General features: G+C 44.1%; 1 protein-coding gene across 1 annotated transcript in view; it reads left to right on the top strand.

The window, feature by feature from the left end:
- The window catches only part of LOC130120528 (diacylglycerol kinase beta), a 109,141-nt gene that overhangs the window by 47,238 nt on the left and 34,971 nt on the right, over window positions 1–26,932 (top strand). Inside the window, exon 20 of the mRNA XM_056289101.1 lies at window positions 5,668–5,828. Coding sequence (XP_056145076.1) covers window positions 5,668–5,828 — 161 coding nt within the window. The remainder of the gene's footprint in view (window positions 1–5,667; window positions 5,829–26,932) is intronic.

Raw genomic sequence — 26,932 nt, 5'->3', positions numbered from 1 at the left:
AGGGAAAAAAAAACAAACATTTAAGGAACAAATGGATTCACTGAAGCGGCTTTAGCTTTATGAACTTTCAGATAGGGACTGCTTTGTGAGAGGGTTATCTGCTTATGGAAATGAGCAGCCTACAAATTTTCCTCCTCGATGTCTGCATCATGGTCAATGAAAAAGACAAAAAAAAAGAGGACAGTTTTGTGCAGGCCTGTAAAGGAGGCAGTGTGGTTTGCACTGCCTCCAACCGCTCCGTTTGGCTTTGTCCTCTGGTGTTTCTGAACTGTCTGAGGACTCACAGATGCGTTAGGCATGTTTAATGATGAAGCAAGAGAACGTTACCACTCATGTGCTTATGCACACTTTCAGAACAGTTCATACTGGGAAGGACAAAGACCCCTTTCACACCAAAAAGAAATCCTGGTTTTAATGGGATCGCCTTTGGTGTGAAAGCATCCATTTCTCAAAGTTCTACGAAATTGGTCCAAGGCATGATGGCTCAGCAACCTTCTGAGACATTAATTAGTGGTTTGCAAATTGAAAGAATGAAATGTGTGAACGAATCATTTCGAGTTTTTTTTTTTCGTTTTTGTTTTTTAAGATGTTTCCCCCTTTTTCTCAATTGTATCCGACCAATTACCCCACTCTCCGTCCCGGTCGCTGCTCCACCCCCTCTGCCTATCCGGGGAGGGCTGCAAACTACCACATGCCTCCTCCAATACATGTGGAGTCAGCCGCTTCTTTTCACCTGACAGTGAGGAGTTTCACCGGGGGGACGTAGCACATGGGAGGATCACGCTATTCCTCCCAGTTCCCCCTCCTCCCTAAACAGGTGCCCCAACCAACCAGAGGAGGCACTAGTGCAGCGACCAGGACACATACACATCCGGCTTCCCACCTGAAGACACGGCCAATTGTGTCTGTAGGGACGCCCGACCAAGCCGAAGGTAACACGGGGATTCGAACCAGCACTCCCCATGTTGGTAGGCAACAGAGTAGACCACCATGCCACCCAGACACCCCCCATTTTGAGTTTGATTTGAATCAAGTTTCAAATAGCACATACTGAAGGATATATGCTACATCATACTTACTGAATGTACTGACTTGACTTGTTGTGCTGCTGCTTATGGTGATAGTGCGAAGGTAAAATGAATCAGTTCCAATGTACTGAACGATCCATACAAAATGGTACATACTGCAAATCTCGAAAGCTTGAATGTATCAAATACCAATAGGCTGTGTCTGAATGTGACTTTGAATCATTGATATGCTGAATAGAACAACTGAACTTGCATTAAACAATACATCAAGCAACCAATTCAGGCAACAGTATATGTTTGGCTGAATCCCAGATATGCTACTGTTTTGTCTATAAATACATTTTTATAGTTCCCCTTTCCAACTAAGCAAATTCAACAAATATAAACGGCAAAACCCATTTTCATTAGTTTACAAAATCATCAAAGTGTAAACAGCGTCATCTAATATTAGAAACCTTGCAATGATTTGGTATAATTTGCTGACTCTATCAGTACTATAATCTGCCTATATGACACTGATCGAGCATGTGAACTCTCGACTGGACTATTGAATGCATTGCAGGAATCAGACAGATTGACAACTCATGTACCGAATGCACAGGAAACAGGAAAATCCCCAAAAGGATCAAAAGTTCATTGTGATGTCATGACTTGAATCTACCAATTCAACAAAAAGAATCAAACCGCCCATCATTGCTTGGCACAATATTGTAATCATGTCGATGTGATTGGATCTCACAGATCAGCATGTTCAATGTGTTTGAAACATCATGGTAAACATGAAACCAATGCCAATTGCATATGAAATGTGTATTCACGTTCCAGATATGCAAATGCAATGATAATGACTCCTGCAACTAGGGTACGGTCCGCCAACTGGACCGTTGAGAAGAGGTTATCTCCCCTGAAGGGGTTAAACTAAGAAAAAAAACGGGGAGGGATTAAGGGCAGGACTTGTCTGAATACAGCTTGGCAAAAAGAATAACGTGCCTGGTAGGAATGGTCATGTGACTTCCATGCCTGATGTGAAGCTGCATCACTTCTGTTCCCAGTGGGTCATGTATCTCCTGGTTGAGCTTACAGGCAACAACAACAACAACTTAAATTTATATAATGCCTTTCAAGGGACCCAAGGACACTTTACAAATAGTGGAGCAGACAAAATAAATAATACAAGAACAGAAAATGAAAATAGTAAAGATTGCTGGGGTTGATAGAAGTGACTGAAGACCATAGGCCTTGGTGGGCAGGTGAGTTTTCAGGAGTTTTTAAAAAGTGTCCAAAGAAGCAGCTTTGTGGATCTCTGCCGGGAGAGAGTTCCAAAGGGTAGGGGCTGCCACACTGAAGGCTCTGTCCCCAAAGTTCCACAGACTAGTGTGGGGGATGGAAAGTAGGCCCGTGTTTGCAGACCACAGATTCTGGGGCGGAATATAGGGGTGAAGGAGGTCTGATAGGTACTGGGGGGAAAGGGCATTGGGGGATTTGTAGGTGAGGAGGAGGATTTTGTAGGAAATATGGGACTTGACCGGGAGCCAGTGAAGGTGAATGAGGGTGGGGGGTGATGTGCTGCCAGGGCTTAGTGCAGATGAGAACCCTAGCAGCTGAGTTCTGCACATACTGAAGTCTGTCCAGGGCTTTGCTGGGTACCTCGGACAGGACTCCTTTGCAATAATCTAGATGGGAGGTGATGAAGACATGGATGAGGTTTCCTGCCACGGCATCTGAGAGTGGTAGCTGGAGTCAAGGGATGTTGTTGAGGTGAAAGAAAGCAGATTTAGTGATGGATTTGGTGTGTGACTGGATGAGAGAGTGGAATCCAGAATGACACTCAGGTTGCGAATGCCTCTCTTGCATGTTAGTGGCCAGATTTTACCAACATGCCAAAAAGCAATTTCATAATCTATCTCACACAGGCTTCGCCCTCTAATGGGCTCAATAGACTTGTACACTCCTCTAAGGAGTTTTGCACAATCAAAATTTGCTCATAACCACTCAGCCAATCATGGATGAGCCACCATAGAGCAGAGTCATCTGGCCACAGAGCCTATAAAAAGGGGTATTTCATACAATCCCGCATCCACTTTTCTTCAGCACCTCTAATGCACACAGTTCTTTTAAGAGCTATTAATCCTAGACCTCTAGAGATGGGTCTTTTAAGAACTATAAGAAGGCTCACCAGGGTTTGGTGAGAGGGCAGTTTTTAGCCATCCTCTTTTAAAACGTTTCCTACAAGGGGGCATCCAGGTAGCATAGCAGTCTATTCTGTTGCCTACCAACATGGGGATCACTGGTTTGAATCCCCTACTTACCTCCGGCTTGGTCGGGCGTCCCTACAGCCACAATTGGCCATGTCTGCGGGTGGGAAGCCGGATGTGGGTATGTGTCCTGGTTGCTGCACTATCACCTCCTGTGGTCGGTCAGGGTGCCTGTTCGGGGGGGAGGGGGAACTGGGGGGAATAGCGTGAACCTCCCACACGCTACATCCCCCTGCCGAAACTCCTCACTGTCAGGTGAAAAGAAGCAGCTGGCAACTCCACATGTATCGGAGGAGGCATGTGGTAGTCTGGAGCCCTCCCCGGGTTGGCAAAGGGGGTGGAGCAGTGACTGGGACAGCTCGCAAGAGTGGGATAATTGGCCAGATACATTTGGGGGGAAAAAGGGGGGGGGGTTTCCTCCAAGGGGTGAGGCCACAACATGTGGTAGCTCACATTTCTGCCCTCCAGTGGGAGTTGCCAGCATTGCTTGATATTCTTTCTGAGGAGTCCTTTGAGCCTACTGGCCAGATTTCCTTAAGACTGTTGTCCATCAAGACAGTGCTGCTGCTTGCTCTGACATTAGCTAAGATTGTGAGTGATTTGTGCCCCCTTTCAGTTTATCTGAGCTGTTTGCTTATTAGGGGTGACCGGAGTGGCACTAGACATTTCCTTTAGGCCCAGGATGGTTCAATTGGATGCTTTTTATCCTCCACCCCATAGGAGGAAAAGGGAGGGCCCATCTCTGGAATCCATTCCGTGATGGCTCATCCCTGATTGGCTGAGTGGATATAAGCAAATTTTCAGTGTGCAAAGCCCCAGGAGTTGGACAAGCCTATAGAACCCATTAGAGGCTTTGCCTGTGCTCATAGAACTAGGGTTACAGTGCGTAACCATCGTTGCACAAACGTTGACAACAGGTATATGGAAAGTAGCAACACTTCGGAATAATCGAGTCCACATGTTATTTTTAATTTGCCAGTTGTGTATGAAAGGGAGTTTTCCAGGAATCAACGAAAATCGATTAGCCAGAGTGAAAAGGGTTTTTTATTAATGATTCCAGGATTCTAGATCCACGAAAATACCACAATTATGGCCGTAAGAGAAGAAACAGTTGTCTTTTCATCATCAGTGTCATAGTGGAGCATAATTGTCGGTGAGTCAGAAAAACACGTGCATGCCACAGTAACACACAAACAAACCCCCCACCCATACACACACACACGCACACACACACACACACACACACACACACACACACACACACACACACACACACACACACACACACACACATACAGTGCTCCCAGTGTGATAGCTCTCATTATGCCACATGACCCCTTGGCAGTGCTGAAATATCCTCCCACCTCTAATCACTAATAAGAGGCCTGGTTGTTGAGGCAGGCTGCCACCTGCTAGGTCTACCCAGAGCTCCTATCACGCTCCCCATGAGGCTGTCAGGCATGAAAATCATTCTGAAAATGGGGGGGGGGGGGTCTCCTTCAGATGGCAGCCTAATGATTGAAATTGTCGACCCATGTGATCTACAATTAAGCGTCATAATAACTGGGATTGTAGATAGCCATTGAAGTGCCATGGTTTAGATTTGTAGACAGAAGCAGAGGGGTGAGAGCCATACTCTCCTTGAATTGTCAGTCATGTATATTTGCAAACAGTTTGTTGACAAGTCTTTTAAACATTTTTCTTTTCCCACTGGGTGAAAATGTTTCTTGAGGGTGTCCAGGTAGCATAGCGGTCTATTCCGTTGCCTATCAACACGGGGATTGGTGGTTCGAATTCCCGTGTTACCGCCCGCTTGGTCGGACGTCCCTACAGAAACAATTGACCGTGTCTGTGGGTGGGAAGCCGAATGTGGATATTTGTCCTGGTCACTGCACTAGCGCCTCCTCTGGTCGGTCGAGGTGCCTGTTCAGGGAGGAGGGGGAACTGGGGGGAATAGCGTGATCCTCCCATACATTACGTCCCCCTGGCGAAACTCCTCACTGTCAGGTGAAAAGAAGTGGCTGGCGACTCCACATGTATTGGAGGAGGCATGTGGTAGTCTGCAGCCCTCCCCGGATCGGCAGAGGGGGTGGAGCAGCAACCGGGACGACTCGGAAGAGTGGGGTAATTGGCCAAGTACAACTGGGGATGAAAAAAAGGGGGGGAAAGGGAAAAAAATGTTTCTTGTATTGTTGTGCAATACAACATTCAAAGATTTTGACCTGTCATTTTATACAATTGTAGTGTCATAATAATGGGTGGGTTTGAACTGGATGAATATACAACTGAACCACACATGGTTTTTAACCATACAAAGGAAATTGGTTTCATGTGTGATATTGTTTCACTTGCATGATACCTTTCATTCTGGTTGTGCACTGCAGGCTATGAGGGTGGCAGCCTACTCAAGTTCCTGCGGGATATCGAGCATAGCACGGAGGTGGTGCTGGATCGCTGGAACATAGATATCATCCCTGACGACAAGGAGGAGAAAGGAGACCCTGTCCCTTACAGCATCGTCAACAACTACTTCTCTATAGGAGTGGTAAGAACAACATTGGAAAACCTGCACTCATGCACTCTTGTGTACACTCTCCTGGCAGTGCCTTCAGTTTACTGTGTTAAATCCTATAATAGATCTGGCCGTGTGGGTAGGGCAAGAGGGTACCTTTTAAAATTATGTGATGAAATGCAGACTGCACTCCCTCGGACCATACGCTCCCAACTTAATGCAATTACTCACTGAACACCAACTGCCAAACATCCACTTCGTGTGGGCTGTCTGGTTGAGAGCAGTTATCTCAATATCGACTTAATGCCTCGCTTACTTTGGACATTGATGATTTGCAAAGTCATCAGTGGGTTTGTTTTTTTTTAGTTTTTTTTTTACCCATCTTTGGCAGGTTAATGATTATTTCTTCTTCAATGGGAGGAAAGACACACAATGTGAGGAACCAGTTGCTTAGCAACCCTTTATTTCACTGTGTTTTACTGATGATGAGCCCAGTACTAGGCTCAGAGACAATATGAAATGACTCAAGGCCTCCGCAAAAACCATTCTGCACTGTGTCGATCTCATTTGAAGGAGCTAAACTGGATTCAAGTTATGGATCTGTGAAGTTATATTGAAGATAAAGCACACGTTTTTAGTTTGCCAAAGTACATTTGGCTTTTTTAAAAAGAAATTTTTTACTAATTTTAACCGAGAGTGGGGATGAAGAAGGTTGACTGAATCTGTAACTACCCTTGGTGTTAAGGCAGCTCTCCCTTTAACTGAATATGCACAAGTCTCAGCATTTTTTTCTGTACCTCATTTTATTATCAGATAGGTTTGTGAAAGTTGCAGGGTTGTTCACATATGTAAATACATTTCTATGTGTGTGTGTGTGTGTGTGTGTGTGTGTACGTATATATATATATATATCAGCTGATGAATGCGCGACTCACAGAACAAGCTTGTACTTGTATGCGTTAAAAGTTTTTTTTCCTACATCTATATATACATCTATATATATACATATATACACACACACACATATATATATACGTATATATATAATTGGTGGCATGGTGGCGCAGTGGTAAGCGCGGACACCTCACAGTATGAAGGTCCTGGGTTCGAGCCCCAGCCCCAGGGTAGTCCAACCTTGGGGGTTGTCGTCTGTGTGGAGTTTGTATGTTCTCCCCGTGTCTGCATGGGTTTCCTCCCACAGTCCAAAGACATGCAGGGCAGGTGAATTGGCTGTACTAAATTGTCCCTAGGTGTGTGTGTGTGTGTGGTGGGCCCTGTGATGGACTGGTGGCCTGTCCAGGGTGTCGCCCAGTGATTGCTGGGATAGGCCCCAGCATCCCCGCAACCCTGAGAGCAGGATAAGGGATTTGGATAATGGATGGGTGGATACTTTATATTATCCTTGTATGTTCTGTGAAACTATATTTTCTATTATCAATTCCACACCAGCTACCTCTGTTCAGTCGATAGCTAGCGATACCTACATTTTTATCAGCTTTTGTGTTTTACTGCATTTCTCTATAAATACTGCTGTTATCCCATTGTAAATGTGTGTGTGTGTGTGTGTGTGTGTGTGTGTGTGTGTGTGTGTGTGTGTGTGTGTGTGTGTGTGTGTGTGTGTGTGTGTGTGTGTGCCTGTCTTTTCCAAGCAGCACTTGAGTTCCCCTCTCACAGTGCAGGTGGGTGGGAGCAGACCTCTCTGTTCTTGTGAATGAGCCAGGAGAGCAAATATCCACTGTCGTAGTTACTTTCAAGCACGGTGTGCATTTTCAGTGTAGTGTCATCACTTTGTCAACCTTGGTGTTTTTCTCCAGCTCTATTCAGATCATCACCAGAACAATTATAATAATAACTTTATATACAAGAAACCACCGGCAGTTGTGTGTCTTAAAGACACAGAAATTAATGTGCCTAGAAACTGACCGTAAAAAAAGCGGTGATATAAGTGTGAAGCGGACATATGTGTCCAAATGAAACGTAGGTATGTGTTTGGTAGCTAGGTGTTGGCGGTATGAAGGCGGTTTTGGCAGGGAGAAGACACACCACAGTGATGTTACACAACAGCACCCCCACCAGTCTTTGCTGCACAACGGGCCCCTTTTTGTGTGTGTATGTGTCTGTGTGTGTGTGTGTGTGTGTGTGTGTGTGTGTGTGTGTGTGTGTGTGTGTGTGTGTGTTCTGGCCTGTGCATGTGACCAGGGGCGTTTCTAGCTATTGAAAAGATCAAGTCGAGTTTGCATGGGGCTTGTCTTGTTTTTTTGTTGTTGTTTTTTTTTTTGAAGGGATGATCGGCATTGTTAGGTCAGGGAGATTATATCTACCATTATAATAAATAAATGTTATCACACAGGGTCACACAGTGTGATTGTGCATGTGTTTGTGTGTGCATGTGTGTGTCTGTGTTTGTGTTGGTGTGTCTGTGAGTATGTCAATGTGTGTTGGCATAACCTGTAAATGCTTAACAGAAGTACAAAGGCTGTGCAGAAGTAGCTGGGGGCATACTGAATACCATCATGGACATGCATGTTTGATTTTTGATCGTAACAATGGGCTAGCACCCCCTCGGGGGTTATTTGGTTTTATCATAGGCGTAACAGTTAACCAACCCTCTGACCTTTGCTAAACAGTAGTTCTTTCTGTCCTTGTGTCACACAAGGGATGCTGGAGGGCTGAGCGTGGCAGGCAGGGACAGCAGCAGACCGCCAGTTTGCAAACAGTCCTTCTCACCATAACAGTGACAGTATATGAGATAGATGGAGACGAAGGATTTTAATTTCTCCGAGACAGGCCGCACTGCTTCCCCGATGCTGACATATTATTTTGACGCGCTTTCGACAAAGGCTGCAAAGGTTTTTATGCAGGGCAGCAAATATAAACCCGACGTGCCGCAGCAACTCTTTCCCAATTCCTCTGACAACGCTCCAATGCGGTACGGCCATTTAAGTAAGCGACAGATCGCTCTGCCTCCAGGAGCTGTAGTGACAGATGGCGGCATATCTGGGCACCAGCGACACCTGAGCAAACCAGTGCCTGACTCACACTGATGATGTAACCACTAGCAACCTCCAAATCCGGTTCAATAGCCATATTGGGTTAGCGTTTCCTGCCGTCCCATCAGTGATCTACTGCTACTTAGAGTTGTGTTGCCATGGTGTTTGGAGTCTGGCAAGGCCGGCTCTGAAAGCTTCAGCTGTCATCTGTTTTTTCTCTCGCTGACTTCATTGTGGGTGACATGGTGCAGAGCATGTGACTAACTGGGCCGAGGCAGTCAGAGCCACAAGCGAAAATATATGTTAAGCGATTATGCTCGTCGTTCCATGCTAAGATTTTCTTCTCGCTGTTTAAACATCAGATGTTGCAGCCCCTCATTGTGTCCCCTTCGACTGCAGCCCGTTTCCAACTGTGCTCATAGAAGAAATACCAGGAAACCGCATTTTTCACGACTGTAAGCAATGAAAAATATGCTCCCTTTTCTTTTTTTTGGATGTCCCCCCCCCCTTTCTCCCAATTGTATCCGGCCAATTACCCCACTCTTCCGAGCCGCCCCGGTCACTGCTCCACCCCCTCTGCCGATCCGGGGAGGGCTGCAGACTACCACATGTCTGCTCTGATACATGTGGAGTCACCAGCCGCTTCTTTTCATCTGACATTGAGGAGTTTCACCGGGGGGTGTAGCGGGTGGAAGGATCACGTTATTCCCCCCAGTTCCCCCTCCCCCTTGAGCAGGCATCCCGATCGACCAGAGGAGGCGCTAGTGCAGTGACCAGGACACGTACCCACATCCAGCTTCCCACCCGCAGACACAGCTAATTGTGTCTGTAGGACGCCCGACCAAGCCGGAGGTAACACACGGATTTGATCCAGCGATCCCTGTGTTGGTAGGCAACGGAATAGACCACCAAGCCACCTGGATGCCCCTTATTCTTCCTTTTCTTTTTCGAAGATCAAGATGGAGTGGGTCTGATGATTGACTCTGTGCTCAGTAACAACTACTCACCTAAAGGTGCCTTCTTAAATTGGTTATTGTACTTCCTTTATTCAGTGTAGGGGATCTGACATCATCTGGTGGTCACAATAGTTTGTTTTTGTACTGCAAATCTCGGCATTCAATTCAAAAACAAGCGTGACCCTGAACATGCAGAAAGTGTGCACGTACAAGTCACAATTTCCGACGGTTGCAAATGTTGGTGTAACACACTGGTAATCCAGCAGTAGCATGCGTCTTTTGTAGTACGAAGACTGATTAACACTGTTATCCCACATGGTAGTACTGAAGAAAATTACAAACCATAATAAACATTTAATTAAACCTAATTAAACATTGGATTGGTGTGCATTGTAGTGCCTATCGCTTGCTCTTCTGCATCCAACATGCAAGTTCTTTCTTCTTCTGTTCCTTTTGTTGGAGAATTGATGCATTTCCTGTTTATGTGCCATCCATTCATCCATTATCTAAACCGCTTATCCTGCTCTCAGGGTCGCGGGGATGCTGGAGCCTATCCCAGCAGTCATTGGGTGACAGGTGGGGAGACAACCTGGACAGGCCGCCAGACCATCACAAGGCCGACACACACACCCACACACACACATTCACTCCTAGGGAAAATTTAGTACGGCCGATTCACCTGACCTACATGTCTTTGGACTGTGGGAGGAAACCGTAGCGCCCGGAGGAAACCCACGCACACACAGAGAGAACACGCAAACTCCACAAAAACGACGACTCGGGACGACCCCCAAGGTTGGACAACCCCGGCGCTCAAACCTAGGACCTTCTTGCTGTGAGGCGACCGGGCTAACCACTGCGCCACTGTGCCACCCTGTTCATGTGCCTTTACAATTAGATTCTTGGCAGTCTGCTGGCATGGAAGAAAAATAGCATATAGAGGATTAATTACACACTAATACATTAAATGGGGGTATTACATCTTTAAGTCCAGTTATACCAGAGGAAGCCAAACTTTTGAGAAGTAGGTTTGATATTCAGACAACAGTCACACAACATCAGCACTCTCATCAGTGAGCACAAAACAAAACAGAAAAAAATGCCCTCTACGTCTGGTTCCTGCTCCATTAGGTCCTTGTCCTTCCACCAATTTTTGCTCTTTTCATTACAACATATTCATCTCCCACCCACTCTTGAATTACACATACATTAGGATTGGAGTAGTTTCGTCCCAATTTTTCTTTTTAAATTAAACATAAAAAACATTATTATCGCTGAAGGATAAAAAAATCAAAAAGTTTTCTGACGTTTTCATGAAGTGGCAGTTGCAGTCAGCAATAATTCCCTCTGATCTAATGTGACCCCCCTACATGCAGTCATATATCACTTTGTAGAGGGCCCTCGTCTGACCCTCAACCTGGAAAGAATCTTGTGAGAGTAATTTGAGAGAAGGAAATCACACCATGTCAGCAGCCATTAGAAATGCTACCTCATGTCACAACGAGGAAGCTGATCCCTCTGCAGTGCATGCATGGATGTGTCTGTGGATCGGCAGTTGGATGGATGGGCACACATGAACGTGTGTATGTACAGTACATGTGGGCATGTGTGTTCAGGTATGTGTGTGTGTGTGTGTGTGTGTGTGTGTGTGTGTGTGTGTGTGTGTGTGTGTGTGTGTGTGTGTGTGTGTGTGTGTGTGTGTGTGTGTGTGTGTCAGCGATCCTGTGAGGAGCTTATCCCGGCAGAGTGTGAGAAGGGGCTGAAACATTAGGACCTGCCCCTCCATCCAAATGGTGTCCCCTTCCAGCAGCAGGGTTGTGCCTGCTTATTGGTGGAATGAAAGTCAACACAGTCAGTGCTGTTGCACAGCACGTGCTGCATAGCATTCAGCATCGGCGCCTGATACTAAAGCTGCATTTATTTCAAATAAATGTGATGCACTTATTATGGCGTGGTTAGAGTAGTTTTCTGATAACAGTTGTCAGAATGTAATGCTCAGAGGGAGAGTAAATACTGTCGTATTAACTTGGACCTGGCCTGTACCGAGAGCGAGGGTGTATCAGTGCTTGCTCATACAACGGAGCAAGTCATGAAGGAAGAGATGGAATGCAAAAATGTGTGTATGTGTGTGTTTGTGTGCTGGGGGGGCAGGGTATTCTGGTCCAGCTATATTTGTGAGAACCAATTTGAGTTTTTGACCACAAGATTGGGGATGTTTTTGCGAAGTGGGGATATTTTGGTCAGTCATCACTTCTTCAAGGAGCTATTTTAGATTTAGGACTTGGCATGTAGCTCTGATGGTAAGGGTTAGGGGCTAGGGAATGAATATAGTCAATTAGGGTCCTCACAAGTATAAAAAAACAAACTTGTTTGTTTGTGTGTGTGGCTATGTGTGCTGTGTGTGTGTGTGTGTGTGTGTGTGTGTGTATTTGTGTGTATATGTGTGTATGTATGTGTGTATGTATGTGTTGGTTTGTGTGGTGTGTGTATATGTGTGTGTGCGCACGCGCATTTATTCCTAAGGGCTGTTTTCCTCCTGCCTTCAAGACCAGCCAGGTGTCACTCAGCACGGTCATTTATCACTGTGGTAACCTAGTATGAACCTGGCAGACGTTGACTTCCTGTCACTGATATTTACCCTGACCTTCACTCTGTGCCAGCACTACTTCTCCTCCCCTCTTCACAAAGCCACACTTACACACACACGCACGCGCACGCACGCGCGCGCACACACACACACACACATACATGCATGCATGCGTGCACACACACATGCATGTGCACACACACATGCATGCACACAGCTGGATACGATCCTGCTTCTCACCCTGTCAGTTTCTTACAAAAGTGAGCTCACAGGCATTGTAGAACAGACTTGCCTGTCCTGTCATACACATTAACACACTCTCACATGTTCACAAGGATGCAGTCTCCTGTGAGTCATATAAGGCACCTGCTACTTACCGCTCTGACATTGACCAGATGGACCAGCTATGCAGTGATAATTCAATTAAATGGTCCTATATGGTTATGCAAACAAAAAAAACATTCTTCATCCTTTTCTTCTTCTACTTTTTCTTCTTTGACTTGATGCATTTTCTCTGTTTTGTTTTTTATTGCTGTTGCTATTGTTAACAGTGGGAGTGCAATGTGCCCAGGGACTGTTTGTGTTCAGGGCGCCCTTCCTCATGCATACCCTCTAGAGATGCAAAATCATGGAGGATGGGTGGTTTTGGGGAAAATCACAGGCTGCATATGGCATCACTCTTAGACTTTAGGGTCAACCGAGCCCTTCCTGAAAGGCAAGTGTGACAGATTAGGGTTGAAATAACCTATTACTCTGCCAGGCAGGTCATCCTGATGTTACATTTTTCCTCCTACTAGTTTTTTTTTTTGTCAATTGTTTATTTCTCTCTTTCGTAACCCCCCCCCCCAGCCTCCTTCCCATAACCCTCTGCTACCACATTCCCTTGCCCCCTCATGCCATGTGCAAAATCTCAAGCGGCAAGATCAAGACAACCTTCATCATACTGGCAACTATGAGCAATGACAAACGTCACATATTGTCGCTGGAAGTGAGTGCACAAAGTAGGATTGGTCAGTGATTACTTGCCTATGGGGAAGAAGAGCAGATTCTGTGGCATTAACAGCCTGCGGGCCTTGTTTTGGACAGCCACTGTGCGGCATTACTCATGTCTGGCCCTGACCCACATGCTGCACCGGACACAGTGTCTGCAATGTGACAAATAGCACTCAAAACATCATTGCATTTAATCTTCATACATAGCACAAGCTCTGCAGGCAAGTTTACAAAACAACTTTTTCATTTCTCCAATGTCTCAGGTTTTCTCTGTGTCCTAGTTTGTATTTCTGAAATGATGAGTGAGTCTTGTCATGGGAAGTGAATCCACAAGCCATAAGCTCACAAGATCTGTTGGCAAAGTTTGTCTCATGTGTCCCGGGTTCATTACATACTGACCAGTAGTTACACCTCTGATAACTCTGTAAAGTTTCCAGTATCTGATTCCCAGCTGGGCCAGAAGTAGCTCTATATTTAAAATCTGTCATGTGCTGATGCTGTAGGATCTCAGCAAACAAATACGAGCCTAGTTAAGAAGGATTGATGCCACGTGCCGTCTCTGGAGAATAGCGGGATGGATTTGAGGATGACAAGTGTGTGTCATTGGGCCCGTCCACCTGCCTTTTCTAAGCCTTCATCCCCTCGCTGTCAGTTGCTGAAACACCTGCACAGGCCAGCAGGGTGCCATACCGCCTACACAGAGTAGCCACAGCTGCTTTTGCTTGTTAAGATGACAGTTTTTTTTCTTCACTTTTGCATAAATCCTACAAAATATTTATTCACACACAACAGCTTTGAGCATCAGCTGAGGGCTTCCATCCTGAAATAGTGCCTCATGAGTAAGGAGAGTACTGGTTTATAAATGTATGTATACCAGTATATATGTAGTTAGTAGAATAATCAATAGTACAGGATGTGTGACTTTTCAGTATTAACTCTTAACAAATCAGTTTATTATTTACAGCCATACATAAGGTTTGATGTAAAAATGCTGCAACGCACAACAAATTCCCATACTAATACTTAGATTTATTACTCATACTCATAATTAGATTTATTGATTTTCATACTTAGATTTATTGATTTACTTTGTGTGCAAGAGACCAGGTGGAAGGGGAGTAAGACCAGGAGCATCGGAGGTGGTTTCAAACTTTCTACCATGGTGTGGATGGGAGGAGAAATGGGGTAGGGGTAATCCTGAAGGAAGAGTATGTCAAGAGTGTGTTGGAGGTGAAGAGTGTGTCTGACAGAGTGATGAGTATGAAGCTGGAAATCGAAGGTTTGATGATGACTGTTGTCATATGCTCAGGGAACGGAGGTGATGAGGAGGTGAAGTGTAGGTCAAAGAGAGGAATGTGGAAGGACAGATGGTGGTGGATTTTGTGAAAAGGATGGAAATGGTTGTGGTGAATATATTTTTCAAGGAGAGGGAGGAACACAGGATGACAGATAAGAGTGGAGGAAGGTGCACACAGGTAGACTATACCTTATGGAGGAGGTGCGATCTGAAAGAGATTGGAGATTGCAAGGTCGTGTCAGGGGAGAACGTAGACAGCATCGGATGGTGGTCTGTAGGATGACTTTAGAGATCAAGAAGAGGAAGAGAGCTAAGCCAGAGCCAAGGCTAAAGTAGTGGATGTTGAAGAAGGAAGACTGTTGTGTGGAGTTCAGGGAGGCGCTAAGACAGGCACTGACTGGGTGGTAGTGAAGAGTTGTTCGATGGCTGGTCAACTACTGCAGAAATAGGGAGACAGCTAGGAATGTACTCGGTGTGTCATCTAGACAGAGGAAGGAAGACAAGGAGACTTGGTGGTGGAATGAGGAAGTACAGGAAAGTATATGAAGGAAGAGGTTGGTGAAGAACTGGGATAGTCAGAGAGATGAAGAAAATAGACAGGAATACAAGTAGGTGCGGTGTTAGGTGAAGAGAGAGGTGGCAAAGGCAAAGAAAAATGCGTATGGTAAGTTGTATGAGAGGTTAGACACTAAGGAAGACGAAATAGACTTGACCTGATTGGCTAGACAGAGGGACCGAGCCAGGAAGGATGTGCAGCAGGTCAGGGTGATGAAGGATAGAGATGGAAATGTGTTGACAAGCAAGGAGAGTGTGTTGAGAAGGTGGAAGGAGTGCTTTGAGGGGCTGATGAATGAAGAAAATGAGAGTGACAGAAGGTTGGATGATATGGGGATAGTGAATCAGGAAGTGTGGTGGATTAGCAAGGATGAAGTGAGGGTAGCTATGAAAAGGATGAAAAATGAAAAGCTGGTTGGTCCAGGTAACATACCTGTGAAGGCATGGACATGTTTAGGAGAGATGGCAGTGGAGTTTTTAGCTAGATTGTTTAACACAATCTTGGAAAGTGACAGGATGCCTGAGGAGTGGACAAGAAGTATACTGGTACCAATTTTTAAGAATAAGGGTGATGTGTAGAACTGTAGTAACTACAGAGGTATAAAGTTGATCAGCCACAGCATGAAGTTATGGGAAAGAGTAATAGAAGCTAGGTTAAGAGGAGAGGTGATGATTCGCGAGCAGCAGGTTTGGTTTCATGCTTTGAAAGAGCACTACAGATGTGATGTTTGTTTTAAGAGTGTTGATGCAGAAGGTCAGAAGGAGTTATATTGTGTCTTTGTGGATTTAGAGAAAGCATATATTCACAGTGCTGGGAGCGGAGGTGTGGTATTGCATGGGGATCTCAGGAATGGCAAAGAAGTATGTAAGAGTGGTGCAGGATATTTATGAGGGCAGCGTGACAGCGGTGAGGTGTGCAGTTGGAATGACAGATGGGTTCAAGGTGGAAGTGGGATTACATCAAGGATTGGCTCTGAGCCCTTTCTTGTTTGCAATGGTGATGGACAGGTTGATGGACGAGATCAGAAAGGACTCTCGGTGGACTATGATGTTCGTGGATGACATTGTGATCTGTAGTGAGAGTAGGGAGCAGGTTGAGGAGAGCTTGGAGAGGTGGAGGATTGCACTGGAGAGAAGAGGCATGAAAGTCAGTAGGAGCAAGACAGAATACATATGTGTGAACAAGAGGATGGACAGTGGAATAGTGAGGATGCAAGGAGTAGACGTGGTGAATATGGATGAGTTTAAATACTTGGGGCCAACTGTCCAAAGTATCATGGAGTGCGGAAGAGAGGTGAAGAAGAGAGTGCTGGCAGGGTGGAGTAGGTGGAGAAGAGTGTCAAGAGTGATTTGCAACAGAAGGGTACCAGCAAGAGTTAAAGGGAAGGTTTACAAGATGGTAGAGACACCAGCTATGTTGTGTGGTTTAGAGACAGTGGCACTGACCAAAAGACAGGAGGCAGAGCTGAAGGTGGTAGAGTTGAAGATGCTAAGATTTTTATTGGGAGTGACAAAGATGCACAGGATTAGGAATGAATATATTAATGATAACGATAATAATAATAATAATAATAATAATGTAATAAATCAATCTTATATAGCGCTTTTCTAACACTCAAAGTCGCTTTACAATAAACGGGGTGAAACAAGACAACAGATAAACATAGCACAAACATACAGGGGTGAATGGGAAGGGTGGCTACGAGAGGGAGAAGCGGCAGCCACACACGACGCCAGCAGTACTCTCTGACTTAAACAGATACAAAAGGGAAAGAAAAACAAAAAACAACAGCACTGTAGACATTGATTTTTTGTAGGGGTTTACTCCCATAGCCTATTCCTCCCCCGAGGTATCCACTAGGCAGTGGCACTATTTAACCATAGCTGGGGGCTCATTTGTGGGCATCAGGGAATAGCCACACACCGGTAGGCCTGCGTACCGCACATCTAGGGGCCAGACCTCCTCCGAGTCCCTTGTAGTACAGCCAGGGTCCAAGGTATACCCAGTTACTGTGTGTCACCACGAGGAGGCACGACATAGGGCTTGCTGTTGGAGAGGCTATGTACTGGCAGTGAGAGACTTACGTGCTTAGCTCTCCTGTTCACATTTCTGCTAGCCAGCGGTGAAGGTTGAGAATGAGACTTGACAGGCACAGAACACTACACCAACATGCTAGAAGCTTAACAACAACCCCACGTCTTACGCAAGAATGTCAGACACCTTAGACATATTAGACATATTAGAGGGACAGCTCAAATTGGACAGTTTGGAAACAAAGCAAGAAAAGTGAGATTGAGATGGTTTGGACATGTGGAGGAGATGCTGGGCAAATTGGGAGAAGGATTTTTAATATGAAGCTACCAAGCAAGATGAAAAGAGGAAAGCCAAAGAAGAGATTTGTAAATGTAGTGAGGGAGGACATGCAGGTGGTTGGTGTGACAGAGGAAGATGCAGAGGCCAGGAAGAGATGGATGGTCCGCTGTGGCGACCCCTAATGGGAGCAGCCAAAATAAGAGGAAGAAGAAGAAGGGGATAAATAGATTTATTGAGTAAAGATTCCTTATTCATTATATACAGTGTGAATTTCACATTTCTGGTCACAAACGGTAATGCAACCCCTGAATATGATGGTGAAGAGAAATGAGCAGCCAGTTCAGGAAAGAGGGACCTTTCCTTGGGAAGTGGGAGCAATTTGTTTGACACTGCCTTGAAACTGCACAATCATATACAGTCATGTTACCGACTGGAAACCATATCATCTTGGATTACTCACTTAATTCCAATCACTCCTGCCCTGTTTTGAGAGAAGGGGCCTAATTGTGGTTCTTCAGAAAACTGCACATACAGTATTGTAATCACCCTCTCAATTCCCTCTTACTGTTTTTGCTAATGGAATGAGACGTGGCAAACTCATACCTCAAGAGAGGATAGCCCTCCATGGTACAGAGTCAAGTCAAATCTATTTGTATAGCCCAATATCACAAATTACAAATTTGCCTCAGTGGGCTTCAGACCCTCTCACTGGATAAGGAACAACTCCCTAAAAAAATCCTTTATCAGGGAGAAAAAGTTGGAAGAAACCTCAGGAAGAGCAACAGAGGAGGGGTCTCTCCTAAGTCGGACGGACGTGCAATGGATGTTGTCTGTACAGAATAAAACACAATTTACAGAATACAACATTGAAAGAGGATAACAGAATTGTAATGGAATTGTAGGAAATATGAAGAATATGATGAGGAGGATTCCAATCAGTGTCCAGATGCCAGCGGAACAGCCTAGGACCTGAGTCACGCAACCAACATCACCATGTAGACCTGGCAAGAGGACAGGCTACACATGCACACAGGGAAGCCTCACATCGCGCCATCCACATACACGGGAGAAGAGGCAAAAAAAAAAAAACATTAGTCACCCATTGGAGTGAGAAAAGAATATAACATTGAAACAGGATAACAAAATAACATGGATTCATAAGAAATATAAAAAATGTTATGAGTAGGATGCCAAGCAGTGTCCAGGTGGCAACCACTGTCACCATGGAGACCTGAGAGGAAGAGAGACTACACGTGCACACAGGCGAGACTGACATCACACCATTCACATACATAGGAGAAGAAAAATGAGATGACATCATTCAGAGAGAGAAAAGACATGTGAGAGAAGAGAACAGTTTGCAATAGTCAATAATCTATACTGTATAATTTCATTGGTAGAACAGTGCTTGGTAAATTCAATGAGACAGAAACTGGCCGCCATGCAGTACAGCTTGTGAAGTATTTAATTTGAACACAACTAATTGTAGGTTAAGGCAAAAAGATGAGTTTTAAGTTTCAATTTAAAGAGTGTGATGGCACCAGGCAGGTTATTCCACAAGAACGGGGGCCTGATAGGAAAAGACCCTGCCACCAGCTGACTTCTTTTTAACTTTGAGTATACACAGGAGCCCTGTATTTTGAGAGTGGAGAGCTTGAGATGGAATGTGCAGTTTAAGGAGATCAGACAGGTATGATGGGGCAAGCCCATTTAGGATGTTCTAAGTCAGTGGAAGCACCTTGAAGTCTGATCTAACATGAATAGGGAGCTAATGAAGGAAGGCAAGAATTGGTGTAATATGGTCAATTTTTCTAGTTGTAGTTAGGATTCTAGCTGCAGCATTTTGATCCATCTGAAGGCTTTTAGTTCTAGCATGTGGTAGGTCTTAAAACAGAATATTACAGTAATCAAATCTGGATGAAACAAATGCATTTATTTAGAGTCTTCGTGTCAGCCATGGGCAGGAAAGACCAAATTTTAGTTATGTTATATTAGTGAAGCAAGGCACTCTTGGTGATTTCTTTTTCATGCTTATTAAAGGAAAGGTTGGAATCAAATATAACACCAACATTTTTGGCTGTCACACTTTGTGAAATCACAAAGTTGTCGATTTAAAAGCAGGAAATTTAGTGACATCCAAATTTTCACAACAGCCAAGCAGGCCTCTAAATTAGTAATTTGAGTACTATTATCGGCCCTTATAGGCACATACAGCTGAGTATCATCCACATAGTAATGGAACTTTATTCCATGACTGCATATAATTTGGCTAAGAGTGAACCTGACCATGCATCAAGACAATTTGACTAAGAGGTGAAATATAAAGAGAGAAAGGTAGAAGACCAAGAACCAAGCCCTGAGGTACACTACATGTAACATGAGAGAATTTTGATGTAATATGATTATAGCAGATGCACTGTGTTCTTCTAGATAAGTAGGACTTAAGCCAAGAGATAGCTGAGCCAGAGACAGTAAAATTACAATTTAGTCCGTCTAATAGTATACAGTGTTCAGTGGTGTCAAAGGCTGCACTGAGGTCCAGTAGTAGAAGCACAGAGGTGGAATCAGAGTCCATACAAAGTAGAAGATCATTCAACATTCAGGTCAGAGCAGTTTCAGTGGAGTGACAGGCCCTGAAAGCGGACTGAAAAGGTTCATATAGATATCCAAAGGAGTTGAATCAAGTGCAACTGGATTTGGTATATATCCGTGAAGACGTTTCGCCTCTCATCCAAGAGGCTTCCTCAGTTTGTGCCTTTCTGACTAGACTAAGCTAGTCAGCACTTGATTCAACTCCTTTGGATAACCATGACCTGGATGAATGAGAACATTCACAGACACGTTCATATAGATAGTTTTCTTCTATATGGGTCGAAAGTTGTAGCTACACAACTCTCTCTAGTACTTTAGAAAAGAATAAAAGATTAGAGACTGGTCGTTATTAAGAGACCCTGGATCGAGTTGCAGTTTCTTAAGTATGAAGTTTGACCACAGCTGTCTTAAAACCGCTGGGAACAGTGCCTGTAGTAAGTGATAAATTAACAATGTCCAGCATTGTAGGTCCCAAGAAAGGCCATAGGTCTTCAAAAAGTTTTGCTGGTAAAGGGTCAAGTAGGCAAGTAGTTGGTTTAGAAGCTGACACGAGCTTAGTCAAAGTATCAAGAGAGATAGTCTCAAAAGCAGTAATAACAGTGACCGTCAGTGACTCATTATATAGATATTAATTTAGTAAGACAGGATCTGCATGAGTAGCTGGAGTTGAAGAACTAATTTTGTTTATGATCTCATCAACCTTATTGCAGAAAAAGTCTAGAATCTCATGGGCCGTGAATGGTTAGCAGCTAATAGACGGCCGTTTTTTAATAAATTTAGCGACAATGTCAGAGCAAAATCTGGGATTGTGTTTATTAATATTGATTAAGCGAGAGGGATGGATAAGCTGCTTTTGCAGCAGATAAAGCACACTTGTATTTCAATAAACACTGATGCCAAGATAGGTAAAAAACTTCCAATTGTGATTTTTGCCATTTACGTTCCAGTCTCCTGCAGGCCCACTTAAGAGCATGTGTCTCATCATTAAACCAGGGTGTAGGGCTCTTTAGTCACCTAGTGAGAGATGCAATTGAATCGAGGAGACTAGAGAGGGCCATATTTAAGTCACCAGTGAGATTTTCAACAGAGTCTGACTCTACAGCGAAAGGAGCCAAGACTTCAGGCTGCTGCTGCTGGCCAAATGCAGCTACAGTGGATGGACCAATGTGGTGAGTGGCAATTACATCTATGCCAACATTAACGAGACAGGCCAATAATGCTTCAAATTTAAGGAGAAAATGATCTGATACAGCAGATGTGGTTGGCAGACAGTCAGATTAGAAACAGCTATCCCTTTAGATAAAACCAAATCAAGGGTGTTACCACTGCAATGAGTCAACTCTTGAACAAACTGAGCGAACCCAAAAGTATCAACAAACACCAGAAAGACTTTACTTAGAGGATCACCAGCTTTATTCAGATTAATATTGAAATCGCCAAGAATTAGAATCTCATCAGAATGAGTAACAATACCTGAGCTAAATTCTCCACATTCTTCAAGAAATAGTGAGTAAGGACCAGGAGGTCGATAGAGTATCACAATCTGGACTGAGCATAGTCTGTTAGTGGCTGAGGGAGATGGACTTAGAATAAGAGCCCCAAAAGATTTAAATTTAGATGCAAGTTTAGAAGTTAAATTGAAAATAGACTTAGATATTAAGGCGACAAATCCACCTAGTTTATTTGCCCGAGCTACATGGGCATAAGGTCATATAATCCATCCATCCATCCATCCATCCATTGTCTGAACCGCTTATCCTGCTCTCAGGGTCAGTAGTCATAGGGCGGCAGGTGGGAAGACAGGCCGCCAGGCCATCACAGGACCCACCCACACCCACACACCCATGCATTCCTAGGGACAGGGACAGTTTAGTACAGCCAATTCACCTGACTTACATGTCTTTGGACTGTGGGAAGAAACCGGAGCCCCCGGAGGAACCCACGCAGACACGGGGAGAACATGCAAACTCCATACAGAGGACGACCCAGGATGACCCACCAACAAGGCTCGAACCCAGGACCTTCTTGCTGTGAGGCGACCGTGCTAACCACTGCGCCACCATGCTGCCAGGTCATATAATATAGTCAGGCATATAGTCAGGTGGGGAAGCTTCATTTAAGGAAAGGAAAACATTTGGTTTCAGCCATGTTTCACATAACCCAATAATATCAAAACTATGTTCAAGAATCAGACCCCCCCCCCCAATTTTCCCCTTTTTCTCCCCAATTGTATCTGGCCAATTACCCTGCTCTGTTTTTTTTTTTTTGATCAATCACCCAATAGACACCTCCTCCAGAATTGTCCATCCAGAGACAGTGACATCGTTCCTCATCCAGTATTGCAATGCTCTTATGTTGGCCACCTAGTAATAATACATGAAGTTTGGGAGTGACATTCCTCCCATTTATGAGGCCTCTGCAGAGTGCCTCTTTTAATTCGGGGTGTTTTTTTTGTTCCAAATGAAAGTCGATATCTGACTATTTAGTTTGGAGTAGAAAGTTTTTGTTGAAAAAATTGGAAGACACTGGAATATATACAGAAAATTAGGCAGTATATTCATCTTTACCGTATTAATTCTTCCACCCAGAGAGAGAGGTAGGGGGGTCCCAGTGCTCAATATCTTGCCTCAGATTAGATAACAGAGGCTGATAGTTAGCTGTATATAGATCTTTGTAGTTATGTGTGACCCATACCCCAAGATACTTACATTTCTTAGGGCTAATTTTAAGAGGAAGTGATTCTAAAGGCAGCCCCAGTGCCTATAGCCATCAGCTCACTTTTCTGAATGTTAACTTAGTAGCTGGATATTTTGCCAAATTCTGTTAGTAAGACCATTAGCTTAGGGAGGCTTGAAAGGGGCTGTGATATGTACAATGACATATCGTCCGCATAAAGTGAAACTTATGCTCCAATCGTGTTCGCTGAATTCCCTTGATATCAGTATTTTGCCTCAGAGCTAGAGCAAGTGGTTCCATTGCAACTGCAAATAAAAGTGGAGACAAGGGACACCCCTGTCTCGTGCCGTGTTGGAGCTCAAAGTAGGTGGACAGATTATTGTTAGTGAGCACGGCAGCCATCAGAGATGTATATAAGAGTCTGATCCATGATATGAACTTATGGACAAATCCAAACCTTTCCAGCCCCACTCCACCCGGTTGAATGCCTTTTCAGCATCAAGTGAGAGCACTACCTCTGGCACACTGGGTGGAGAGGGGCTGTAAAGGATATCCAACGGTTTCTAATGTTAAAGAAAGAATAACGATTCTTAATAAAACCTGTTTGGTCAGGTGATATGATGGAGGGAAGAACCCCCTCCAAGCAGAGCGCCAGAACTTTAGCAAAGATTTTACCATCGGTGTTAAGAAGGGAAATTGGGCAGAATGAGCTGCATTCAAGAGGGTTTTTCTCTTTCTTGAGGATTAAGGAGATAACTGCCTGGCACGTGGTTAGAGGGAGAGATTTTAGTGAAAGTGATTCTTCAAAGACTGACAGTAATAAAGGGGAGAGTCGGTCTGAGAATTTTTTGAAGAAGTCCATTGGGTAACCGTCCGGTCCTGGAGATATACCACTTTGCATAGACCTGATTGCTAATACTACTGCCACAGCTGAGAGGTCCTCCTCTAACTCAGCAGCCGTCCCAAGGTCAATAGAAGGGACATGCAGGGTCTAAAAAAAAATCTTCCAGTGCAGAAGGGCTTACAGATGGGTCGGAGGTGTATGATAACTGATAAAAAGCTTGAAAGCAGGAGTTTATTTTTTGGGTATCCATGTTTTTTGAGCCTTTCTCATTGTTAATTGCAGGAATGGCTTGATTGGCAGTTCTTTGCCGCAACTGATGAGTGAGTATCCATCCAACTTTTTCCCCATGTTCATAGCGCCCGTGTCGTGACTTAAAGATGAGGTATTCAGCCTGTCAAGTTGACAGAAGATCAGACTCGGCCTGTGATAACATACGTTTTTTCATTGTGTCTGCAGAGGGCAGATGACTATATAACCTATCAAACTGCAGTTTCTCATCCGTCAGCTCTTTGAGGCGTGCAGTGTTTATTTTTTTCTTATTCGCGCAATAATAATGACCTGGCCCCGTAAATATGCCTTCAGCAACTCCCATATAGTTAACAAAGACATTCCAGGGGTTTGATTAATATTAAGGAATACTGTAATCTGGGATGCTATGAAATTAGTGAAGTCTTCCTCTGACAGAAGCAGAGGATTGAGTCTCCAAGGGCGATAACTGGACTGTGTAGTTAAGAGACCATGATCTGAAATAACTATAGCTCCATAATCACAACTGGTTACAAGGGGAAGAAGTCTTTTGTCCGGCAAAAAATTATCTATACGTGAATAGGTATTATGAACTGGGGAGAAATAAGAGTACACTCTGGAAGTGGGATTACGAAACCGCCACACATCCGCTATGCCGTATGATTTAAGAACCTTGTATTATTAGTTGACAATTTTGAAAACCTATGCTTTGAACAATTTGTGGTCACACACTTTGATAAAATTACATGTTTGGTTCTGTAGTTTATTAGGTTCTTAGTTGCACATTTCACCACCACCAGTGTTAAGAATGAATATTAGATTATTGTGATTCACACATTTAGGAGAGGAGAGCTTGGGAGCAATACAGAAGGGAAGGGAGACGGTCTCAATGTTATAGACCAAGGTGTCTGTCTGGTAATTTATACCATGAGAAATTCCCTGACTAAACATATTAACTAAACTAGTTGACTCCACATCTGCACTAACAGGCTCTCTAATCCCTTGCAATCTGCTGAATTATAAATCCCTAGTGTCAAACTAAATGTAGACAGCTATCTATATTGCTAGACAAAAGAGTGGCACTGTCCCCAGTAGGGTGAATGGCATCTGCTTTCAGCAGCTAAGGGTGGCTCCAGAAAGAAAGCCAATTATCAGCAAAACCGAATCCCTGCTCATTATATTAACGAGCCAGGTGGTGGTTTGTTGAGGTGAGCCTACTGTACATCTCATCATTACCCCTCATGGGTAAGGGACCAGAGACAATTAGTCGATGCCGACACATTTTTCTGACCAACTCAAGTATCCTGACTAGGCTAGCTTTTGTGATCTTCGATTGATTGCTTCATCATGGCATTATTGGCGCTGACATGAATAACAATGTTGCTGAAAGTAGTGGTGCTGTGTGCCTGGGTTCCCTGATTCTCCCTCCGTGATGCCAGCACCCTAAGATTATCCTCTATGTCAGAGACTCTGGCCCCAGGTAAATAGTGAACCGAGGCTGGCAAAGCTAATCTGATATTGTGGGTAATGGAGTCTATCACTAGCATGCATTGCTTTACTCTGTTGACAGCAACAGGAGAGGCATGCTGGCTGGTAGGACTACCAAGAGGACTGGTGAGGGACGAAAACCAGTTTGCAGTCATGACAGGTGACTGCAGACCAGGCCACATGACCGGTGGCTTGCTCTTGCGAGCCTTGCCATGCTGATAGACAGAGATTAAACTGTGCCACATCTACCGACAAGGCTGAGCTAGTGCTAACAATAGCAGGTCTGCTCTCAGGGCTGGGGCTGTGGCTATCTGGAGTGCTGGCCATGTCTAATGAAATCCTAGCCGAAAGAAGCTGCTCTAACTCATGGACACGTCTCTCTAGTAGAGACAACCTATCTGTAACTGCAGAACAGTCCCCCACATGCCATCATTGTAAAGAGGCTACTTTGACTGCAAATGCAATAGAGCTAACTGCTAAGCTAGGCTAAGCTTGAAGTTAGTAAACAGACTAGGAACAAAAGGCTACCCACTAACATGAGTTGTTTGAGAAAGAAAACTAGCAAATCTAGCAATAAGTGACCAAAGCACAGAAAATAGTGAAATCAGTAAGACAAATGAAGAGGTTAGAGCAGAATAAAGAGGAGAGGAAGAGAATAAACACTGAGTATCGATCTCATGAAGCCGGAAACAGCTGTCCTATCAGAGAATGCAACAGAGGTGGCCTCTCAGCAGCTGCTGCACACCTTCTCCAGAAACTCCCACAACACCCCTAGTCCACAAGATGATTCAAGATCCACTTAAAATTAAAGCTGTATGAATACATTACAACTTGCAAATGAAACCAGGTCATTGGGGACACATATACAGAGCAAGTCAGCATAATCAAACTATATTACTAAATAAGACTTATCATTTCTAACTATACATATCCTGGTGATTTCTGCTTAAGACTAAGGAATTTGTAGCAGAGAACAACAGAGTCAACTCAGCATGCATATTGTGGGAAGTGTCTATGTGTGTGGGTACTTTCTTTTAGTCACTACCATCCAGCAACACCTGCTTATAATTACTAGTTACTAGCGCTTATTAAAAGACTTGAAATGTGTTTAACCATTGCTGTTTTCATAATATAAAATAAATGAAGGCAAATGGCTGAGGCAAATCAATGATTGACTTTCCTTCATTCTAAAGCGCTAAAAAAATGGTAAGAAAAGGTTTCAAATGTGTTAAAACATCAGTTTTTATGATATAAAATTAATCAAGGGGAATGGCTGCTCTGCTGATTGACTTTTATTCATAAAACATCTGTAAAAAACACAGCTCAGCCATGGGAAATGTTTTAATGTAGCTACTGAGATGATTTCCAGCTGTGACTGTGATTAATCCTACACTTTTAATTGTATTTTTATAGCGGAGTTTAACATTAGAGATTATGGCACTTCCGCACGGTGACGAGGTGAATAAGGCAAATTATTTTTGGTTCATCCAGTGTTCCTCCAGTTCTCCTGTGCTGAGATCAGTAGTGAATGATTTGCTGGCATGTGGAATATGAATGACTTCTCGTTTACTTTCAAGACTCATACCCCAATGCATAATG

The sequence above is a fragment of the Lampris incognitus genome, chromosome 11 (assembly GCF_029633865.1).
Source record: "Lampris incognitus isolate fLamInc1 chromosome 11, fLamInc1.hap2, whole genome shotgun sequence".
NCBI classification, from domain to species: Eukaryota; Metazoa; Chordata; class Actinopteri; order Lampriformes; family Lampridae; genus Lampris; species Lampris incognitus.
The sequence above is the reverse complement of the archived record's forward strand: the minus strand, read 5'-3'. Positions and strand labels throughout refer to the sequence as shown.